The sequence below is a fragment of the Neofelis nebulosa genome, chromosome 12, assembly GCF_028018385.1.
Source record: "Neofelis nebulosa isolate mNeoNeb1 chromosome 12, mNeoNeb1.pri, whole genome shotgun sequence".
Classification (NCBI taxonomy): Eukaryota; Metazoa; Chordata; class Mammalia; order Carnivora; family Felidae; genus Neofelis; species Neofelis nebulosa.
Window position 1 is genome coordinate 81,917,536 of NC_080793.1, and position 19,856 is coordinate 81,937,391.

General features: G+C 40.5%; 1 protein-coding gene across 11 annotated transcripts in view; it reads left to right on the top strand.

Annotated features, from left to right (window-relative positions):
• Positions 1 to 19,856, top strand: part of TRPM3 (transient receptor potential cation channel subfamily M member 3) — a 796,659-nt gene that overhangs the window by 286,866 nt on the left and 489,937 nt on the right. For 2 of the 11 annotated variants that reach the window (XM_058695710.1, XM_058695712.1), the window contains exon 1: positions 16,096 to 16,918. The exons of 5 other annotated variants lie outside the window; for them this stretch is intronic. In XM_058695710.1, the coding sequence (XP_058551693.1) occupies positions 16,742 to 16,918 (177 nt within the window). In that variant the 5' untranslated portion in view covers positions 16,096 to 16,741. Of the gene's footprint in view, positions 1 to 16,095; positions 16,919 to 19,856 lie in introns of those variants that run through there. 4 more of the 11 variants (XM_058695714.1, XM_058695716.1, XM_058695719.1 and 1 more) reach the window with 3 other exon arrangements.

The window sequence follows — 19,856 nt, forward strand, 5'->3', positions numbered from 1 at the left end:
TTTGTAAATGGGAAAACAAGTAAACACATTTTAAAATCAGTTTTTATATTGGAGCAGGCAGAAGCGTACATGACTTTGAAATGTATGCCATTAATATACTGAAGGGATCAGAAAGCCAACTAGAGAAAAGAGACTCTCCCCTAGAGAAATCACATGGCTTCCACCTAATAAATAGTTGTAAGATTAGGAAAATGGAACTGTAACTCAGGCGTAATTTTGTTTACATATTATAATGTGCTTTATTTTTTAAAATAGCTTTACTGAGATACAACTTACCATAAAAACCACCCATTTGTAGTCTGCAATTCAGTGGTTGGTTCTATGATTTTTAATTAAACTGAGAAAACATTAAAAAAAAGAATGCATACTGGACTGCCTGGGTGGTTTGGTCAGTTGAACCCCCAACTCTTGGTTTTGGCTCAGGTCATGATTTCATGGTTGGTGGGTTTGAGCCCCATGTCGGGCTCTGTGCAAATGGTGTGGAGCCTGCTTGAGATTTTCTCTCTCTGTCTCTCTCTCTGCCCCTCCCCTGCTCACTCTTTCTCTCTCAAATAAACTTTAAAAAAGGATGTGTAGAAAATGCTTTCTAGTTAGAAACGCCTATAAACACTGAAAAACCAATTGGAGGGCAATTTTTTCATTTAAAACCTGGAAATAGAAAACCACCAGGTTTTGTCCTCAGATGCTGCGGGGCAAATATAAACAAAAAGAGGACAAGCTGGATAGAGAAGCTAAGGAGACCTTTGATGAGGAACTAGGTATGTGAGTTAGAGGATGGAGGTTTCTATGCTCAGTTCCCTTTCTATTTTTTCTTGATTTCTAATACAGTAATCTCACCTACCCCTTTATCCATGGTTTTGCTTTCTTGTGGTTTCAGTTACTGTGGTTTGTGGTTAACTGTTGCCCGGAAGTAGATGATCTTCCTTCCACCATAGTGTCAGGAGGTCAATGGTAACCTACATTAGGCATCTCACTTCATCTCCTCACATAGGCGTTTTGTCTTTGTACATCGCCACAAGAAGGATGTGCACAGTAAGTAGGATAGTTTGAGAGGGACCACATTCACAGTGTGTTGATTACAGTATATTGTTAGAAGAATTCTATTTTATTATTATTGTTAATATCTTCCTGTGACTATAAATTTATCATAGTTATGTATGCATAGGAACCAACATAATCTATGTAGGGTACTATCTGCGGTTTCAGACATCCCCAGGGAGGAGAGGGAGGATTTTGGAATGAATCGCCCGCAAACAAGGGAGGACTACTCTACTTCCTCTTTGCAAAGTTCCGGTGTCTATTTCTACTTGCAAAAGATTCTTAAACGTGTATTTAAACTCCTTAAATAGTAGAAAAGTGTTGCTTTTGTAAAAGTAATGCATGAAATGTATCCTCTAAGCCTGAAGCTTCCTTTTGGACATTTTGCAGAACCCTTGAATCTTTTGCATATGAGACTTTTGGTGACCTATCAAAACAAAGAGCTGATGAGGATTATAACCCAAAGTCATGTGCTATTTCATGTGGAAAATTAAAGAGAAATAAGAGAAGAACCATATTTTTTCAAAAAAAAAATTAAAACAATTGGAATTGCTCAGCCATTTTACCTAAATTTGTTGACATAGTTGCCAAATATATTCTCTACAATCCCACTAATGAATCTTCAAAACTCAATTATCATTCTTCATGTTAGTAACACTTGGACAAGCTTATCTTAAGTATTTACTAAAGCATTTAAAGTAATCTGTTCCCTTGATATTTATCAGACTATTAGATTTTTTTTTTCAACGTTTTTTTTTTTGTTTGTTTGTTTTGTTTTGTTTTGTTTTGGGACAGAGAGAGACAGAGCATGAACGGGGGAGGGGCAGAGAGAGAGGGAGACACAGAATCTGAAACAGGCTCCAGGCTCCGAGCCATCAGCCCAGAGCCTGACGTGGGGCTCGAACTCATGGACCGCGAGATCGTGACCTGGCTGAAGTCGGACTCTTAACCGACTGCGCCACCCAGGTGCTCCCAGACTATTAGATTTTTATTTGATATTCTTGGTACAGGGGAGAAGCTGTCTCAAAGGTAATAGATTTTTGCCTTAAGCTGAAGCCATGAAAATGGTGACACTTGATCTTTATTTTTTTTGAAGTAATACCCTTTTCCTCTTGTCTCTTTTGTGTGAATTTCAATACTTTTATATTAGTTTCAAGGATTGGTCACAACATAAAAAATAATTTGTTGCATTCTTAAGCACCCACTTGGAGCATTATGTTGGTCTCAACTCTCTAAGAAAATTTTACCTTTGATTCCAGAGGTTAAAGAAAAATTTGGTCAACCACTAAAAACATGAATTACTACTATTTGTTTTCCTTTCTCTAGTTGTGATTGTCTACACAGATTCTAGAGTCATTTTCTGAAATGGAATCCTGATCACATTTACTCCCACACTTCAGAGCCTCTCAACTTCCTGAACCCACCCCGACCCATCCACTGCAGTGATACAGTTCAAGCATCTTAATTCAAACCATCATGGTCCACCCCCAGCCTATTCTTTAGCCATACAAAACTACTTCCTGTCTTCAAAAGGTTACCATGGGCCCTCTTCCTTCCTCGCCTTTCCCAGGGCTGTTCTGACTATCCAGGGTGCCTTCGGTTAAATTTACAAAAATCTGGTGCTCCCAGTAATAGCTTAGAAATTGCATGTCTTCCTGTGCTCCAGACTGAGACCACCCCCAGATACTCCCTCTCCTGTGCTCCTTTTAGCATTTTCTGCATATGCTGATCTAGACCTGGATTAAAGAGCAAAGTTAGGAGCACCTACCTAGCTTCTGTCATAGAGTGGACATTTGAGTGTTATTAGACATACCATAATACTCCTGGAAATGTCCTAAGGAGGAGGCTAATACATTTATTAGAACTTCTGTCAAGGAGACTAAGGTATACAACTGGGAAGAACTGATTGAGAAGTAAGTAGGGTTGAAGAGGAAAAATCCTCAGGAAATGGGTTGCAATCAAAAGATGGTCCTAAATCAAAACTATCTTCTCAGATGAGTGTGGGTACCTGTGACACATTTAGTTTTTTAATGTTAGTGTTTTTTTTTTTTTTTTTTAAGAGAGAGAGAGCGAGTGAGCATGAGTAGACAAGGGGCAGGGAGAGAGAGAATCCCAATCAGGCTCCACACTGTCCGCACATAGCCCAATGTGGGGCTCGATTTCATGAACCGTGAGATCATGACCTGAGCTGAAATCAGGAGTGGGATGCTTAACCAATGGAGCCACCCAGGTGCCCCTGTGACAGTTTTATGTTACTAGATGGAGTACCCATATTTGGTGGAGTACCCAGAATTGGATGACTTAGGGCAGTAGAGGAGAGGCTGGTCCTAGCAATCTTTAATCATTTCCCACATGACACTCACCCACTCCTCCAAAGGAGAATTTAAAGGATTAACACTTTGAGCCAGTAGCTACAGTATTTGTGGTTTTAGCTGGTCTTGAAGTCTCTGTCCTATCTTGTTTATCTGGTGGCACTTACTATGCTGTGCGAACTTCTTGTTTTTTCAAGTAATGTGATGTGTTCCATCATTGTGTGGATTATATTTGAACCTCTTTCATCCTTAGAAACTGGCATAGTGTTAGACAAATAGCAGACATTCAGAAGGAATTGGTTAGATGAATCAATCTCAATCTGTCCATTTAGTGCAGTCAGTGTTAATTAAATCACTTTTAAATATTGTCTCCAAAAATGTGCAAAAACCTTAAATTTATGATCAAGTGGGATAAAATTCTAGGCCTAGAGAAATATGTTTATGTAATTCCTCAGCAAACAAATAATATTTGTATTCTATATTAATAGCCTTTGACACATGACTATTTCAGTCTGAGAAAAATCAAGTCGATCTGAAATTTGCTGATAGATTTTTTTTTTGACTGAAGATTGCCATATGTTGAGGTATATCTGGCCCAGATGTTTCACAGCATAAACTCCTACAGAATGCAAAAGTCTCTGTATCTCTGCTTCCACGTGGCTCTAGAGATGAGTTTATCCTTGAAGGCTGCCCTGTTTATAGGGGCAGTAAATACTAGGCAATATTCACTTCTTATTCCAAATAGATAATGGTAGAAATGGTTTATTTGTAATACACTGAAAATGGATGGAAACAATCTAGGAAGGCATTAGTCTCAATATGTAAAATGTTAGCTCTCGAAAGACCTCACCAGAGTGTCAACATTGCTCTTACTTTATACCATCATCCTGAGGTCCAGAGGAGTGAGGTGCCCTGATAAAGTTGACACTGCTGGGGCGCCTGGGTGGCGCAGTCGGTTAAGCGTCCGACTTCAGCCAGGTCACGATCTCACGGTCCGTGAGTTCGAGCCCCGCGTCAGGCTCTGGGCTGATGGCTCGGAGCCTGGAGCCTGTTTCTGATTCTGTGTCTCCCTCTCTCTCTGCCCCTCCCCCGTTCATGCTCTGTCTCTCTCTGTCCCAAAAATAAATAAAAAACATTAAAAAAAAATTTAAAGTTGACACTGCTGCTTACTGGTACACATGGAGGAAAATCCAGCTCCCTTGGCCTCCATACTACCTACTCCCATTCTGTATAATGCTGTCTCCATGGCTTCTGCCTCTCACCCTTCTCTCTGCCCTACACCCTCAAAGAGAACTGGAGGTAACATGGCAGGATTTGTGTAAAGAGGGGATTAGTTAGGGAGGTGAAGAGTGTCTGAGAATTTGCTGTCCAATGTATGGACAATATGCAAACATAAGATATCTTCTGGGTCCAAAAATAAGTTTTGGCTCCAGATGGACGCTTGAAGAGTCACTCAAGTCATTCAAGGATGCTGAAGATGATCATAGTAATTCCAGAATGTTGGCATCTAAGTAAGTATGCTCTTGTAAGGTGTATTTATGACGAGTTCCTTTTGTTGACTGTTCTTGATCTGTTTGCCTCTTGCTTGTCTTTACTATTGTGAGGGCTTAGTGAGTTTTCAGATTGGATTTTCCCGCAACTGGTTTGGTGCCTAGTTGACAGCTCTAAGAAACAGAAGTTCTCTGTTTTCTGGCTACCAGTCCAGAGAGCTCAGTTCAAGGTATTGGCTCTGATCTTCAAAGTCTGTAGTGGCTTACATTCGTTTATTCAATGGTTGGCCAGTAAGATGCCATTCAATTCGCTCACTACTTCTTCCTGTACGTCTTGTGGCAGAGATCACTGCCACACTGAATGTTGCAGGATTGCCTCTATCAGACCCTGAGATGACAGAATTCCAAGGCAGCTGGATTCTTTCCTCTACAGAGAAAATGTTTGTAAGAAGGAAAAAACCTTAATAATATTTGAAAATATGAAGGAACAGGCATCCTTTAGAACAGATTGTCAATTATATCATGGATCCTGTATTCGCAGTTGCTGTTGAAGGAATTTTATCACACCATTTGGATGGGACTATAATAAAAAGAGTAATAGAGTATTGCAGTTTGCTTAAGTATCAGCAAGGAGATTGTAGTCAAAATATTTAAAATATAATGAAAGGGAGAGCTTTTGAGATAGGCTAGGCACACTTGTGCACAGACTTTCATAGTAGGCGAAATAAAGAGGTCAGGAAGGAAGGAGAACAGAGCCAAGATGGAGCTGAGAGTTCTGATGGAACAGCTGTGAGAATATATATAAACAGGTGTTGATCTGAACGTGGGTTGGCAATGGTCTTTCCTTAGCATAACATCGATAGTGAGAACTACCAAAGAAATGACTGCTAGCCTTGAATGTGTATATGTTGAAAAATTGCTTAAAACTAACAGAACAAAATTCAGAGACAAATAGAGAATTGCAAACATGCTAGTGACTCCTACGACAGTACCCTTAGTACAAAAGAGCTGCTATGAATTCATAAGAAAAATAAAACACTAACGTAAGAAGAAGCAATTTACTAGAAGAATTACAAATGGCCACAGGAAAAATGGAGCTTTATAAGTTACCAAACAAATGCATGATATTTCTTTATTTCTTTTTCTGTGATCAACTTAGCCAAAAGTTAATTTAAATTAATGATATGACTAGTTTTGTCAATGATTTAGTAATAGGGACATTTTTTACATATTGCTGAGGGGCATGTAAAATGGATAGCAGTTTGGAAGTACCTATCAAGAGACTGAAAAAAATTCATGACTTATGAGCCAATTATGCTTCCTCCTAAATGGTATTTTAAGGAAATAATCAGATGTGTACAAAAATGTATAATACAGCATATTCTTAATAGCATTATTTATAACAATAAAAATGGAAGCAGGCTGATTATCTTGCGGTGAATAACCCATAGAATTCTATACAATCAGGTAATACTGTATCTTCTAAGCCTATTGAATAACATGGAGATGAGTTCATAATACAATAATCTTATTAAGCTATAGGTAAAGCATGATTCCTGAAATACTTGACAAATTTTCAAAAATCACATCCATAGTTACTTATGGGTAATGGAATTTTAGGTAATTTTTATTTCCTTATATTTTGGGGAGTTTTCAAACTTTTCTATATTGAACAATTGTTGTTTTGCAATCAGAAAAAAAAAACAGTTAATAGATTTTCCCAAGGTTTCTTACCTACAGAAAATTCACACATTTTGACTGTATCACTTGATGAATTGGAGCAGTTACATACAGTTGAGTTACTGCCACTGCATTCCGGATAGAAAACATTTCCATCACCCTAAAAAGTTACTCATGTCCCTCTGCAGTCAGCTCCATCCTCCAAATATCCCTGGCAACCACTGCTCTGCTTTTCGTTGCTATTGTTTTGTTTTCTCTAGAAGACTCAAAATCTGTTAGGATTTTGAGATGCATTCATGATGCTGTATATGCTGTATTTTGTCCTAAAGAACATATTTTGAATATTCAGTGCGTGGTTCATTCCAAAAATTAATCCTGGAGTGGAGAGGCAGGCCATGGGCATAATGAAAAGAATGAGATACTGAGCCTGGAGACCTTAGCCAAGTCATTACGTTTTCCCATTCTTAATTTGCTCATCTGTAAAATGAGGTTAATAATACCACCTTCCTTAGCCATGCTTCAGCATCATTGTGAGTAACAAACCATAATAGGCCTCTTAAACTGCTTTGTGAGGCATGAGCATCAGTTCCCGGTTTTATTGTCATTATGATTTAATTAAGATAGCAGATGTGTAGTTCGGTCTTCCTGTCCTCTTGAAAAGGACATGTGTCTTTATGCAAAATAGTTTGCCTTCATGAAGACCTTTTCTGAAATTAGGTTAAGCCTTTCATGAATTGCCATCATGGGAGATGTTTGAGAATGGACCAGAGGTTTGAGAATGTTTTACCACAAGGGTAACTGATAGAATTCTCTAGCATGAGTTATTTTCAAATCCAAGTTCTGGTATCCACACTCTTCTTTTGCATTCTTTTCCAAATCCCTCTGTTTAGAGCATCATCTCTACTAGCAGGAAAGAGTCTGAGAACATCCTCCTTTTGTTATTCTTGTGTTATCAGATAAGCAATTCTTAGACTTTTCAAGGCAATGGAGTTAAGATTTGGGGGAGCAAAAAGGCACTGAGAAAACAGTAAGTGTTCCCACCTGTTTGCAGATAAGCACTAGACACTATAACTTTAAATGACATGAAAGAAAGGATACAGCAAGCCTGTCTGGGTCACCAAATTTTGGTTGGGTGTCTGTCAAGTTCTAGATGTTCTATAGGACCTGAGATACAGTTGCTAACTACCCTAATGGAGATGCAAACAAAACAAAAAAAATAATAAAAGCAACAACAAAAAACGTCAATTAAATAGTTACAAATTCTGAGAAGTAAAAAAGATTTAAACAAGAGCTGTAATGGAGTTGTCCCAACTCCGTAGGGAGAATTGGATGGTTTTGTTCATGGGAGTGACTTAATGGGTTTTAATCCTGGGTGATTTCATAAAACAGAACTGATCCTTCTCTCATCTGATCTGTAGCTAGCGGTTTACTTGCAAAGAGTTTAATTAACATGCAAGGAAAAAGTGCACACAGGAAAGCTTTATCTACCTTTTATTTCCTGAAACAATAGTTTCTCAAGATTTTCCCATTGGGATAATGCCAGGTAGTACAGGACATTGTAGTTTTCCCTCTAGTCATCTATTGGCTTTCTTGTCGGGGAGGGCTCCCCACCTGGGATCCCCATGCAGTGAACGAGATACCCTACGCCAGTGCCTGTATCCGTTAGGCTCCTGTGGATAGTTTGGGCTGGATTTACAATAGCGGTCAGAATCTGATTCATTAGCCAATTGAGAAACTGTTTTAAATCAAATTTTTTGGCACCTTCATTTTCTAACTTAACCACTTCAGGTCATTAGTAGAGTTTTGATAATATTTTCCCTCAGATGTTCTGCATATTTCATAGAAAGTTCAGGTAACCCAGAAGAATCCTCATCATTCTGCTTATACGGTTACACAGATACCTTTGGTCTTGACTTACTATGATAATTACCAGGTTTTCTGGCCAAGTGTGTCTTTTGTGTGATTGCAACCTCTTATTGCCCTGATAAATAGTTGAGAATATGGTTTTTCAGTTGTGAAGAATGATGATGGGGTTATAAGATAGCTAACCAAGGTATCTGAAACTCAGTGGCCTTAAAAATATATTTTATTTTTTATTTATTATAAAACATACAGTATATCAGGAATTTATATTTGAATTAAAACCAGGGCTCTGAAACTCAGGGTGTAAACTTCGGCAAATATTTAACCTTTCTGTGCCTCAGTTTCCTCATCTGGAAAATACATCAGGTGGGTATACAAGTAGAATAGTAGGAATTAAATGTATTTGAATATAAAGAATTTAACTCACATTTGCAAGAATCGTGGGAATCCTTGAGAAACATTCATTTTTCCACTTAATAAATATTATGTCCCAGGCACTTGAATCATATATTGGTCTACTAAATGAGTGAGGATAAATCTTTGTCTCAGCGAGCTTGCTGCCCAGGGCAGGCTTCCCCAGCCCAGATGGAACTGGAGAGTAGGGAAATGTGTAAACCCAGAGCCACTGAGAGACCCTCAATCCTTCTGTGCTCTGCAGGATTTTGATGTTTAGGTTAGATGCACTGAGTGGCTTCTCCTCTTTTCTGATTATATTAGTGGTCAAATACTACTTTGCTTTAGAAAACCACAGGAAACCTTGTGCGAGTGTTCTTTTTTTTTTTTTTAATTGGCAGCAGCATATTGTAGTGGAGATGGGAATAGATTATAGAATCAGATAAACAGAGTATAGAATCATAGACCTGGATTCAAGTCCATTTACCAGCCATGTGACTTGCAAATTTCTTAATCTCTTTGAGTCTATGATGTCCTGAGACTACTACCTCACCTATTACCCATACTATGAATATGAGGAGAGTAATGCTGCAAAAGTTGTTTGCAAACAAAACAGGTTTGTAGTAACATCTAACAGAACTATGCCTTTAGAAGACCTAGCACATTTTAGCACATAGTACATGCTCAAAGTTACTAATCACCATTGTAACATTATTATAATTAGCCATTGCTAATTAGCCACTATGTTTTTTTAAGATGAAGATTTATAAAGGTTATTGGAATTGTCCAGTGATAGAATGTGGATTCAAACCCAGTTCTTCCGGTTTCAAAATCTATATTGTTCGCATTGATTTTGTGTCTCCTCAATGAGAGAGAGAAAGAAAACAAAAGCCAGACCAAGTCCTCTGAAAAGCTAAAGTCATTTAATTCTTGCCACTACTCTTAGTCAAGGTAAAAAGGAAAAGCTTATGGTTGTTAAAAAGCTATCAGAGTAAACATTAGCAGTTGTACGTTTTATGGAAGGCTGATAAAAATAGACGGCACGTATGGTTTCTGTTAGCTTTCTTCATTCAAATCCTCTGCTGTGCAGAGCTACCACTCAGGATCGTCCCAATCACAGCATGTCTCTGTTTCCCAGGTGAGCAGACCTTATGGTTCAACCAGTGCTCGCAATTTGTGTTAGAAGCTCAGATGCAGAAAGGGGTGTGGTGTTGCTGCGGCAGGTTTTTGGCTCTCAAGGTGTTCGGGAAGGTGTATGTGAGGCTTGAGCTTGAATTTGTGTTTTACTTAAGCATCCATGGACTCCAAGATCTGACTTAGGCTGCACTGTCAGCAATGAAATGTTCAGCTTCCCTCCAATTCACACGATTTAGTCAAACACTAATTGGAGATTCACAGCTTAAAATCCCCTTCCCAGAAGGTATTCATTGATGAGTTCTTCACCAAGTTGGTCAGATTTTTGGCTTCATAACGGAAAATTATATAAAATAACTATATTCTGCGTGTGTTTGTATGTGCACACGTGTGTTAGAGAAAGAGAGAGAGAGGTCTAGGCTCAGAGTAGAGAACATCTACAGTAATGAATAGCCTTGCAGATATTAGAAGAAGGCATATATTAAGTGGTTTAGAAATGCATATCTTAAATTCTTATATTTTTAACAAGCCTCCATGGACTCATTAAAATTTCAGCATCCCCTGAAATCCCACAAAATTATCCCCTTTGTAAATGGAAGTTTTAGGTTTTCAAAGCTTGAATGACGATGTGTATTAGCTTTTGGCCTTTGAATATTTGGGGTGTGTGTGTGTGTGTGTGTGTGTGTGTGTGTGTGTGTGTGTGTGTGTCTGCATGTAGGGTTTCTATTTTTGGTGAGACAGAAGCTGCATATATACCTTAGGGTTTTGGGAAGCAAAACATACTCTATTAATGGAATCTGTGATCCCCTCAGCTGCAGAAAGGAAAGCCGTAAGCAAAGCGCCCTGTCTGGGTCTCCTCACATGTGTTGTTTGCTGCTTATCTTCTAACTGGAGGAAGCAAAGGGGGACGTGAAGTTGTGTTTTGCTTTGCTTTTCTAGAGCAGTAGCTTTGGGAAAGGCCATACATAGAACTTGATATTGATAATTTCAATTGCTAATATTTTTTGACCTTTTACCATGGGCCGGTTTCTCTTTTAAGGGCTCCATAGATTTTAGCCATTTAACTTCCCAGTATTTCTCTGGCATAGGTAGTATAATTATCTGCAATTTGTGGATGAAGAAGGTAATGCGCAGTGAGGTTAAGAAACTGCTCAGAGCTACACGAAAGGGGTAAAACGGTGTTGACATCCAGGCCATGTATGGCTTGTGCTCCTAAGCACTATGCCAGTGGTGTCAGCGAAAGAAATAACTCTCATCATAACCATTATTCCATTTAAATGTGTGTTTGCCATATAAGCATTGTGCTAGTTTTTTATCATCATGAAAACCCCAAAGTGGAAACTATTGTAGATACCATTTTACAGCATGAAAACTAAGACTGACAGGTTAAGTAACTGGCCCAGGCCTATGCAGCTAAGTAAGAGGGGTTTGAAATGAGTCTGACCTCAAAACGAGCAGATAAAGATACAGAAGAGGAAGCACAGATGGTCCAGTCTCTGCCCATTTCTTGATACAAGCCTGGGCTTCTCATTAGCCAGGGCTGACCACTGCCTCCCTGATGAGTCAGGGTCAAAAAGGTAAAATACACACCACATTTCCGGTTTCAGGTGCCAAAGAGGCCACTTTGCTACGGAGTTTCTGTTGGGCATTCTCACTCTAGGGGTCAGGGAAAGAGCGTCTGTGTGCGTATCAGCTGTTCCTGAAAGAACCTTTATGAGAAATGATTCAAGGAATTGAAGAGGATTAGACGCTATTATATTTAAAGTTCCTTTATGACATAATAGAGACTGTCCCCCTAAGAGTATTTCTCAATAATTGCAATCCATCATGTGAAGATGGAGTAAAAGTCTAAGATTTGTCTACTGAGGAGAAAAGATTTAAGGGGAGCCTTTTGCCGTACACTGGGACAGCCATTCTCTGGAAGAGACGCTTGCTTTAGAAATTAGAGGGAGGGACTTTCTGCCACTAGAGCTGTCCAACTATGGAATGTGTGGCCTCAAAATCTTGCCCACTCCCTGTCACTGTAAGTTTTTGTGCAAAGGGTGGACAGCAGTCAGGGAAGTGAGGAAAGATCTCAGTAATGGGGCGGGGAATGGAGAAAACAGGTATTCTAATTCTGAGATGGTGTCATTTCACACGGAGTAAGTGCTATTGAAGCTATAAATGTGAGTCCTTTATTTTAATAGATTTTAATGTATTTTAGAATCTATTACCTATAAAAGATACCAAAAGGAAAAACAATGTGGGTTTTTTCTATTGAAGGTATTTCACCTATTAGAAGAATATCTATTTGGAAGTAAGTTAAGGACTGTTCACTCTCAATTAAATGTAAAAAGAGATTTACTGTTTTGGAAAACACTGTAGAAGCATCTAAAAATTTCTAACAATATTATAACTGTATTTGTGGTTGAAGGGAAAAAATGGGAAAAAGCATGGGTTTTTGTTTAAATAAGAATGTTAAATTGTCAGGGTTCACAGCATAAATGATTTTCTGATAAAATTGTTGAATTATCAAATGCAACAGAGCTAATACCCGAGGCCAACCATAAAGCAAGTAGGAAGTTAATAGTGAGGTCACAAAATATTGTGGTACATGAAGTTACTTACAAAGACTTTACCATTGGAGCTGTTCGTGCTGTTTCCCTTGAATGCTTACATATCATCTTTCTGCACTTAAGTATGTTACGCTTACTGTTAGAGCCTGAAAATATCTGTTCAATTACTTTCCAGATACCTGTTGAACTTCAACATTAAAATATACTGTGAAAAATTACATTGGAGCCTTTTTTGAGTGTTTGGTGTAGGAAACACATTTTAGCAGGAGGCTTTGGAATGCTGAACTACCCAGACACTGTGTCCTTGCCTTTCTGTTTTCTTAGGTTTTCATGTGTCAGCCCCTTTTTATATCTAAAGGATGTAAAGTAAAACAGTGTACAAAGTGGTACATTGAGGGTGCCATGAGATTTTTTTTAAATGTTTATTTTTGAGAGAGAGCATGAGTGGGAGAGGGGCAGAGAGAGAGGGAGGCACAGAATCTAAAGCAGGTTCCAGACTCTGAGCTGTCAGCACAGATCCTGATGTGGGGCTCAAACTCATGAACTGTGAGATCATGACGTGAGCTGAAGTTGGATGCTCAACTGACTGAGCCACCCAGGCACCACCAGATTTTTTTTTAAAGAGAAGGAACATGGTTTCCCAAAGGAAGAAATACAGAATGTTTATATTGTGGCTCATTGTCAGCCATGAGACAGCTCAAATCTTATCATGATTCTTTTTTTCCCCTTATCATGATTCTTAAATTTAGCATCATTTACATGGGAAATGCGAAGCATGAAAGAGAAATAGTTTGTTCAAAGGCAGACTTCAGAGTGCAGAGATTCGATGGGTTGGGTTTGCTATTTGTTAGGACACTGACAGCTAATATGTCCTTGTCAGATTTAAAAAAAAATTTTTTTAAATATTTATTTTTGAGAGAGAGAGAGAGAGAGAGACAGAGCATGAGTGGGGGAGGGAAAGAGAGGGAGACACAGAATCCAAGCAGGCTTCAGGCTCTGAGCTGTCAGCTCAGAGCCCGACGCGGGGCTTAAACCTACCAACTATGAGATCATGACCTGAGCTGAAAGTCAGACGTTTAACTGCTTAACCAACTGAGGTACCCGGCTGTGTCAGGTTTTTAAGTCTGCTAGAATTTTTTCTGCAGATGTGTAAACATCCACGTTCATCAAATTTGTAAACAAGCCTTTTGGATTGATGAGAGGCTAATGTTGAGGGCTTGGCTCGCTCGTGTGATCTCAGCTCTTTCCTCATTAGACTTCTCTCTCACACCCAGGAAGGCAGCATTCCATGCAAAAATTGCATTTCTTGAAGGGGGTGGGTTCCTGAGAACCCTGCTTGAAATGTTGTGATAGCAAACAATTCTGGCACAAACTACTCCAGTGATGGAATAAGAACCCCCCCTCAGGCACTGCCAGCCTTCTTTGATCTATACCTCTTGCAGCATAGTCTCCAGAGCAATCCTCCAGAGGTTCTGTGCTGCTCTCTAATTGCCATTAGAGAAGGCTGAGAATCCTCCTGCTTCCTGTTCTGCAGGGTTCCTAACTATTCTCTTTGACTAACTTCATTCACTAAGAATTAAAGGGACTAGGATCAAAGGTTGAGTTTTCAGAATGACACTGTCATTTTTGTGGGGTCCTGAACAGTGAGGGGCAGACGAGAGGGGACTGCATGTTGCAGTATTTTCTTGGGGTCAGACTTCCCACAACTACAAGGGAACCACTGCTTAGCATTTAATAGCTCAGATCCTGGAGCCTCAAAGCTCCACTGAGGGCAACCTCTTATAATCTGCTGAATACCACGCTGCAGTATAGCATGAGGAAGCACATACTTAACTTAAAGGCTCCCGCCTTCCTCTTTACCCCAGTTAGGAAACGCATGGTAACTGATAGGAAACATTGAGATTCAATCTGTCTTGCTCAACCTCATTACCTGGTCCTAGAAATGCATACACTCATGCATGCTGAATGGAAATTACCAGTGGGTTCCTCCTTCAACTTCAACACAAGCTGCCTGGAAGATGGATCTTGGTGGAAGGGACTTAGTCTGTACCAGGCACTGTTCTGAGGGCACTTGAGTAGCTTGTGTGGTCCTCACAGTAACCTCAGGTGTGTTTCCATTTTTATCTTTGTTTATAGATGTAGACTGCAAAGCACAGATTAGGTGAGTAAATTGCCCAAGGCCAGGGTCAGAATTAGAGTTTGAACCATGTAGCCTGATTCTACAATTTCTTTTGGTCACTACTGCATCAACATCACACCAAAGAAATTACCTGAAAGAAATGCTGAGCATTTCTTCTTTAAGCTTTTAGCTCAGCTCTTACATAGTTACATCACCGGAAAACAGAGGCACTGGGTCCCCTTAATTATAAAAGAAAAAGAAGAGAGAGAGCTTGTCTTTGGAGTCCAATAGACTGGTTTTGATCCAAATCCTACTTTTCCTAGTTAAGTGATTTTGGCCGGTTAATAGTTTCTCAAGTCCACAGTTGCTTAATCTTTAAAGTGGGGATATGACCACTGCATCTACTTCATAGGGCTGTTGATGACACGAACTTTGGAAATGCATCTGGAATGCTGACCACAATGCTTGACATGTGCGTGTTAGCTGTTGTTATTTTAAAGTGATCTTTAATGCTTTGTGGAAATAGAATGGTGACAGAAAATGAACCAACTGCACGGGGGACCTATTACAGTGATAATCAGACACTGAATTTTCTACAAGGCAAGTCAGTGGTCTGGGTTCCACCACTAGATGAGATTTTTCTGCAAGTGTCCTTGGTGCTCTAACACAGGACCATTGCGAGGGAAATAGTGTTATAATGCAATGTGTCAGGTATTTATTCGAAGGAATAAAGGGTGGGTTCAGATCCCAAATTCTGAATTACAGCAGGGTCCCAGTGTAGCATGTCTGCCCTCCCCCGTCTTAATGCCGCTTCAGAATGCATAAATCGTGGAGCTAGGAGTTACTAATCTCCTCAAGTTAATTAGATGTGGAAAATCAGTGTAGTCATGGGGAGGGACTTAAAGAGGGAAAATAACGTAAGATGGCAATCCTATAAGGATGTGGTGAATCTCTGGGCCGCCATGCCATCGGTCAACTGCACCCACTGTGGTCTGATGCCTAGAGGATGTGTGGCAAGTTCACGCTTGGTTGTGACATGAACTTCCTCTTCCCAACCACCAGAATTTCACCACTTTCTACCAAAGTGAAATTATCCAATTTCTGCTTTCCAATTGAAAGTTCTCCTTTATTCTCTTTGTCCACAGGAGCCTGAACCATGCTAACTCAGCCTTCCTGCCTCTCTCTCTCTCTCTCTCTCTCTCTCTCTCTCTCTCTCTCTCAAAGCCATCCTTAGAAAATGATGGGGGTCAGGATCCCCACTTGAGGAAACTTGATCTTTTATAGAGAGCATCCTGTGTGGCACCTTGAGGGTTAAACTTTTGTTGCAGAGACAGAGTATCAGTGGCTTTCCAGGAAGATATAAGCCCCGATTTAGAAACTGCCATTTCTAAAAGGTAAGCCAAACATAAATTAGTTTGCACTGCTTTCTATGAAAGGGATAACTTGCCGCTCCCACTGTCTCTGTGTTAGTTTGCTTCTCTCTGTGCGGGCAGCCTGTCTGTCATCTACATAATGTATATATCAGGACGAGGACCTTCACTCACAGTTAATAAAAACCTCAGCGCATGACAGAGGTGTCTTTACTGTGGATCCATCTTACAATAGGTCTCAATTTACTGTGTCACGTAAATCAAAAGGGAAGTGTTTATCTTCTCATTCGAAGGCATCCCTTCTCCCTCTGTGCCCTAGCCCCTCCCCTCGTGCCAGTTTCCAGCCCCTCAAAGATGCTTTGTGCAAGAAAGTGCAAGTTCCCTCGTTCTGGATTTATTGATTTTCCCTCTTGCTCTCCTCCTGGCTCCCCCCCAAAGCAAGCTAGCGGAGCAAATGGCCCGGGTTCTCCCCCAACGCCTGACTTGCGTTTACTGGGAGGAGAGCCGGAGAGGGAGCGTGCGTTCGGAGCACACTGCTCTGACTGCGACCACAGACTGTTTTGTGCAGGCTGTCCTTCTCCTTCAAAACGGTGCATCCCCTCCCCGGAGCAGCAGGCAGTGTGCCTCCATTCAGCCACATTTGGTATGCATGAGCACGGCTGCAGGGAGAGGGGAGGTGGCTTTCTTAAGAAGGTTCGGTGGCTCAGGAAACGCCACTTGAGTAGTCTCCCAAGTTCCAGGAAGCCTCTGCCCTAATGGAATTTGCAGGTGTGGAGATGACCATGGGATGCCAAGGCCGTGGGGGACCGTCTATTTTCTAGGCATTGCTCAGGTTTGCAATTTTTGGTTTTCCCGGTGGAATTTGGAAGGGGTCATGAATCAAACTGATGCTCCTCGTCCCCTAAACTGGACCATCCGGAAGCTTTGCCACGCAGCCTTCCTCCCATCTGTCAGACTTCTTAAGGTACTGTAACTTGCTGCTTTGAATGGCTCTAATTGTGCTTTGCAGGTCTAAATACCCAACTTCACACTTGGGCTGGGACACACCTTTCGGGGAGCACAAATGCTTACAGTGCTGGCTCAGCTGCCCAAGGCTGGCTCAGAGAGGCTGTCAGCGGGCTGTAGACCCCCACGGTGTTAGGGAGGAGAGATGGTCTGAGCCACATTTGGGAATGAGATTATGGTGGCAGAGAATGGGCTCCCCGAGTGCTCCCCTCCGTCCCTCAGCCCCCCGCCCTAAACATTCCTAAAATAGAATTAATTAACTTCTTTGGGAGGGTGGGAATAGTAATGGGAGTGAAATCTCCTACTCCAGGCATTTGGCTCCTGGTTTTTTTTTCCCCCTCCCTGGGGAAGCCCTTCGACCCACTTTCCCTTTAAATGGAACCTGAGAGAACAAAGGATTCTCCTCACTATTTTAAAAGCCTTGTGTCCTTAGGTGGTCGCTCAGGTAAAGACAGAGAATGAATCTCATCAGATTGTGACTTCTTTGGTGTCCTTGTTTTTAGAAAGGCATGATAATTTTAGTCTCCTAAGTGAAGCCAGTAGTGGGAAAGTGTGGTTGAATATGTATTGAACGTATGCCTCCAGCTCCCGCTCTGAGTTACACAAAAGAATGGTACTACACCTGAGCTTAGAATTGTTACTCTGTGTCTGCAGCACTTCCTTTCTAGAAGCAAATGCATTGAAGGTACTGAAAAAGTCCCCACAACTCCATAATAATTGCACCATCATCGACCTTATTATAGGGAAGAAAATACAAATAAAATTTACAAGGTGGACAAAGCGTGTATTTTTTTCTCCAGAAGAGAGAATGTGCTAACATTTATTTTTTTTGGGGGTGGGGGAGGGGGGAAGTCCATATCTCTGAATGTCCCACATCCATGTGAAGTTAAAAAGGCAAAGCAAAGTTCTTCATTCTCTTTTCCATATTAATATGATACTGGGATTTAATGACCACTGGATATTGAGCCAAAGTGTCTCCAATGGAGGATTAAAGAATTAGTCCTGAATTAATTATATCGCAATGTTATATTTTTATTTATTTATTTATTTATTTTTTCTTGCTGAGGCTGCGTTTTGGTGGGGTCAAGTTTGATGTGGACAATTAGTTCTGTCCAGTTAAGTGGTTCCTCACCACAGAGCATTGGCCACTGTTTCCTTATCCTGTTCAACAAAAACCGGTGTTAACTTTCACAAAGGCTGGCCCCAGGTCCTGTTCAAACCCCCAGCATATTGTTGTCATGGCGATGGTTTGCTTCCCTAAAAGAGTATTTAGGAGGAAAAACCAATTTGGGAATAAGGAGTGGGAGAGAAGTGTCCTTGGACATAAGTGCTTTTGCTGTATTGGAACAACATGTGTGATAGGGCATGAGAAAGAATGAGGCCAGGGAGCTAACAAATGAATGTAAATTTTCCTCCAGAATCACAATTGAATCAAGAGTCTGGGGCAAAGAATATCTTGACAAATCCAACTAGGACTGAGAAAATTGACGCCGGCAATTCCACGGGCAGCAAGAGACATTTTTCACTTAAAGGCATTCTTTGGCCCGACCCCAAAATCATGCTTTTTAACTTACATAATGACCTTCTTAACAGGTGTACTTTTAAGACTCTCAATATATTATTCATTAATGCTTTATTTTTTTTTCTTTTATGGGAAATGCTATTCATCACTTCCTAGTCACAAAACCAGCAGAGAAGTATCTATTAGAAGTAGAGTACTGATTTTGAGAATAGCTGTCCTGTTTCTTAACAGAAAGTGCTGTTGATGCTTTATACCACCAGGTATTGTCAGCCCTGTGTGCCAATACTGTGGTCCGTATAGGGTTCAATCCCGCCGTGCTTTATTAACATGGTGCTTTATAACAACTCATCTGGGGCACTTGGGTGGCTCAGCCGGTTAAGCATCTGACTTCGACTCAGGCCATGATTTCACGGTCTGTGGGTTCAAGCCCTGCATTGGGCTCTGTGCTGATGGCTCGGAGCCTGAAGCTTGCTTCAGATTCTGTGTCTCCCTCTCTCTCTCTGCCCCTCCCCTGCTCATGCTCTGTCTCTCTCTGTCCCAGAAATAAAGATTTAAAAAAACAACAACAAAAAAAAACAATTCATCTAATTAAGCAAACTGATGGGTAGCTTTCCAAATTTCTCAATATGCTAAAAATGATGTGTTGTCCTAGAGAAGTTCCTTTCCAAATGACATCTGAAATTTCGAAAGGTATTGATCTATCCTAGGAAACTTCAGATAGTGAGCATATTTCAAACTCATTAAAAAAAGTGATAACCAAATTCTTTCAGCGATACTTGAAATGAGAGCTGCTTCTGTATGTGAGTTTGATAGCCTCAACGTGCTGGATAGGAATGCCATGGAATTTTTTCCCCGTTTGGATTGCTGCTGTCTTGTCTGCTTTGCTAGTCCCTACATCTTCTTGACTTGCTTTTAATATTTCAAATAAATTGAAAGTTCCTGAGCAAACATTTACATCTTTTGATCACTGTTCTTACTGCTTTAGTCCATAAATTAAATATTTAAAAACCGTGCCCCCTTTCCCAGTCTATTACTCCACCTCCCCCACCCTACCACCACCATGTTAATTTAATGGATGGATTCTCTGGGCGTCCAGGAACCCATTGAAATCATAAGCTAACAAACCCAATTCCTCTATTCAACAGGTAATTTTTGGTCCCCTTCCAGGCATTTTTCTGAGGTAATATGTTTATTCCAGTGCTCTGACTTGTCAGTAACACAGTAGAGGTCGTGATGGCAAGGTTAGATTTAACTAGACTCTGATCACTCACCATTTCTCACAGACTTGGCTCATGCCAGTTTCCCCCATGTCCTCTCCTTGAAAATGTGTTTCTTTGGTACCTTACTTCAGCATCACACCAATAATTAGAAATGG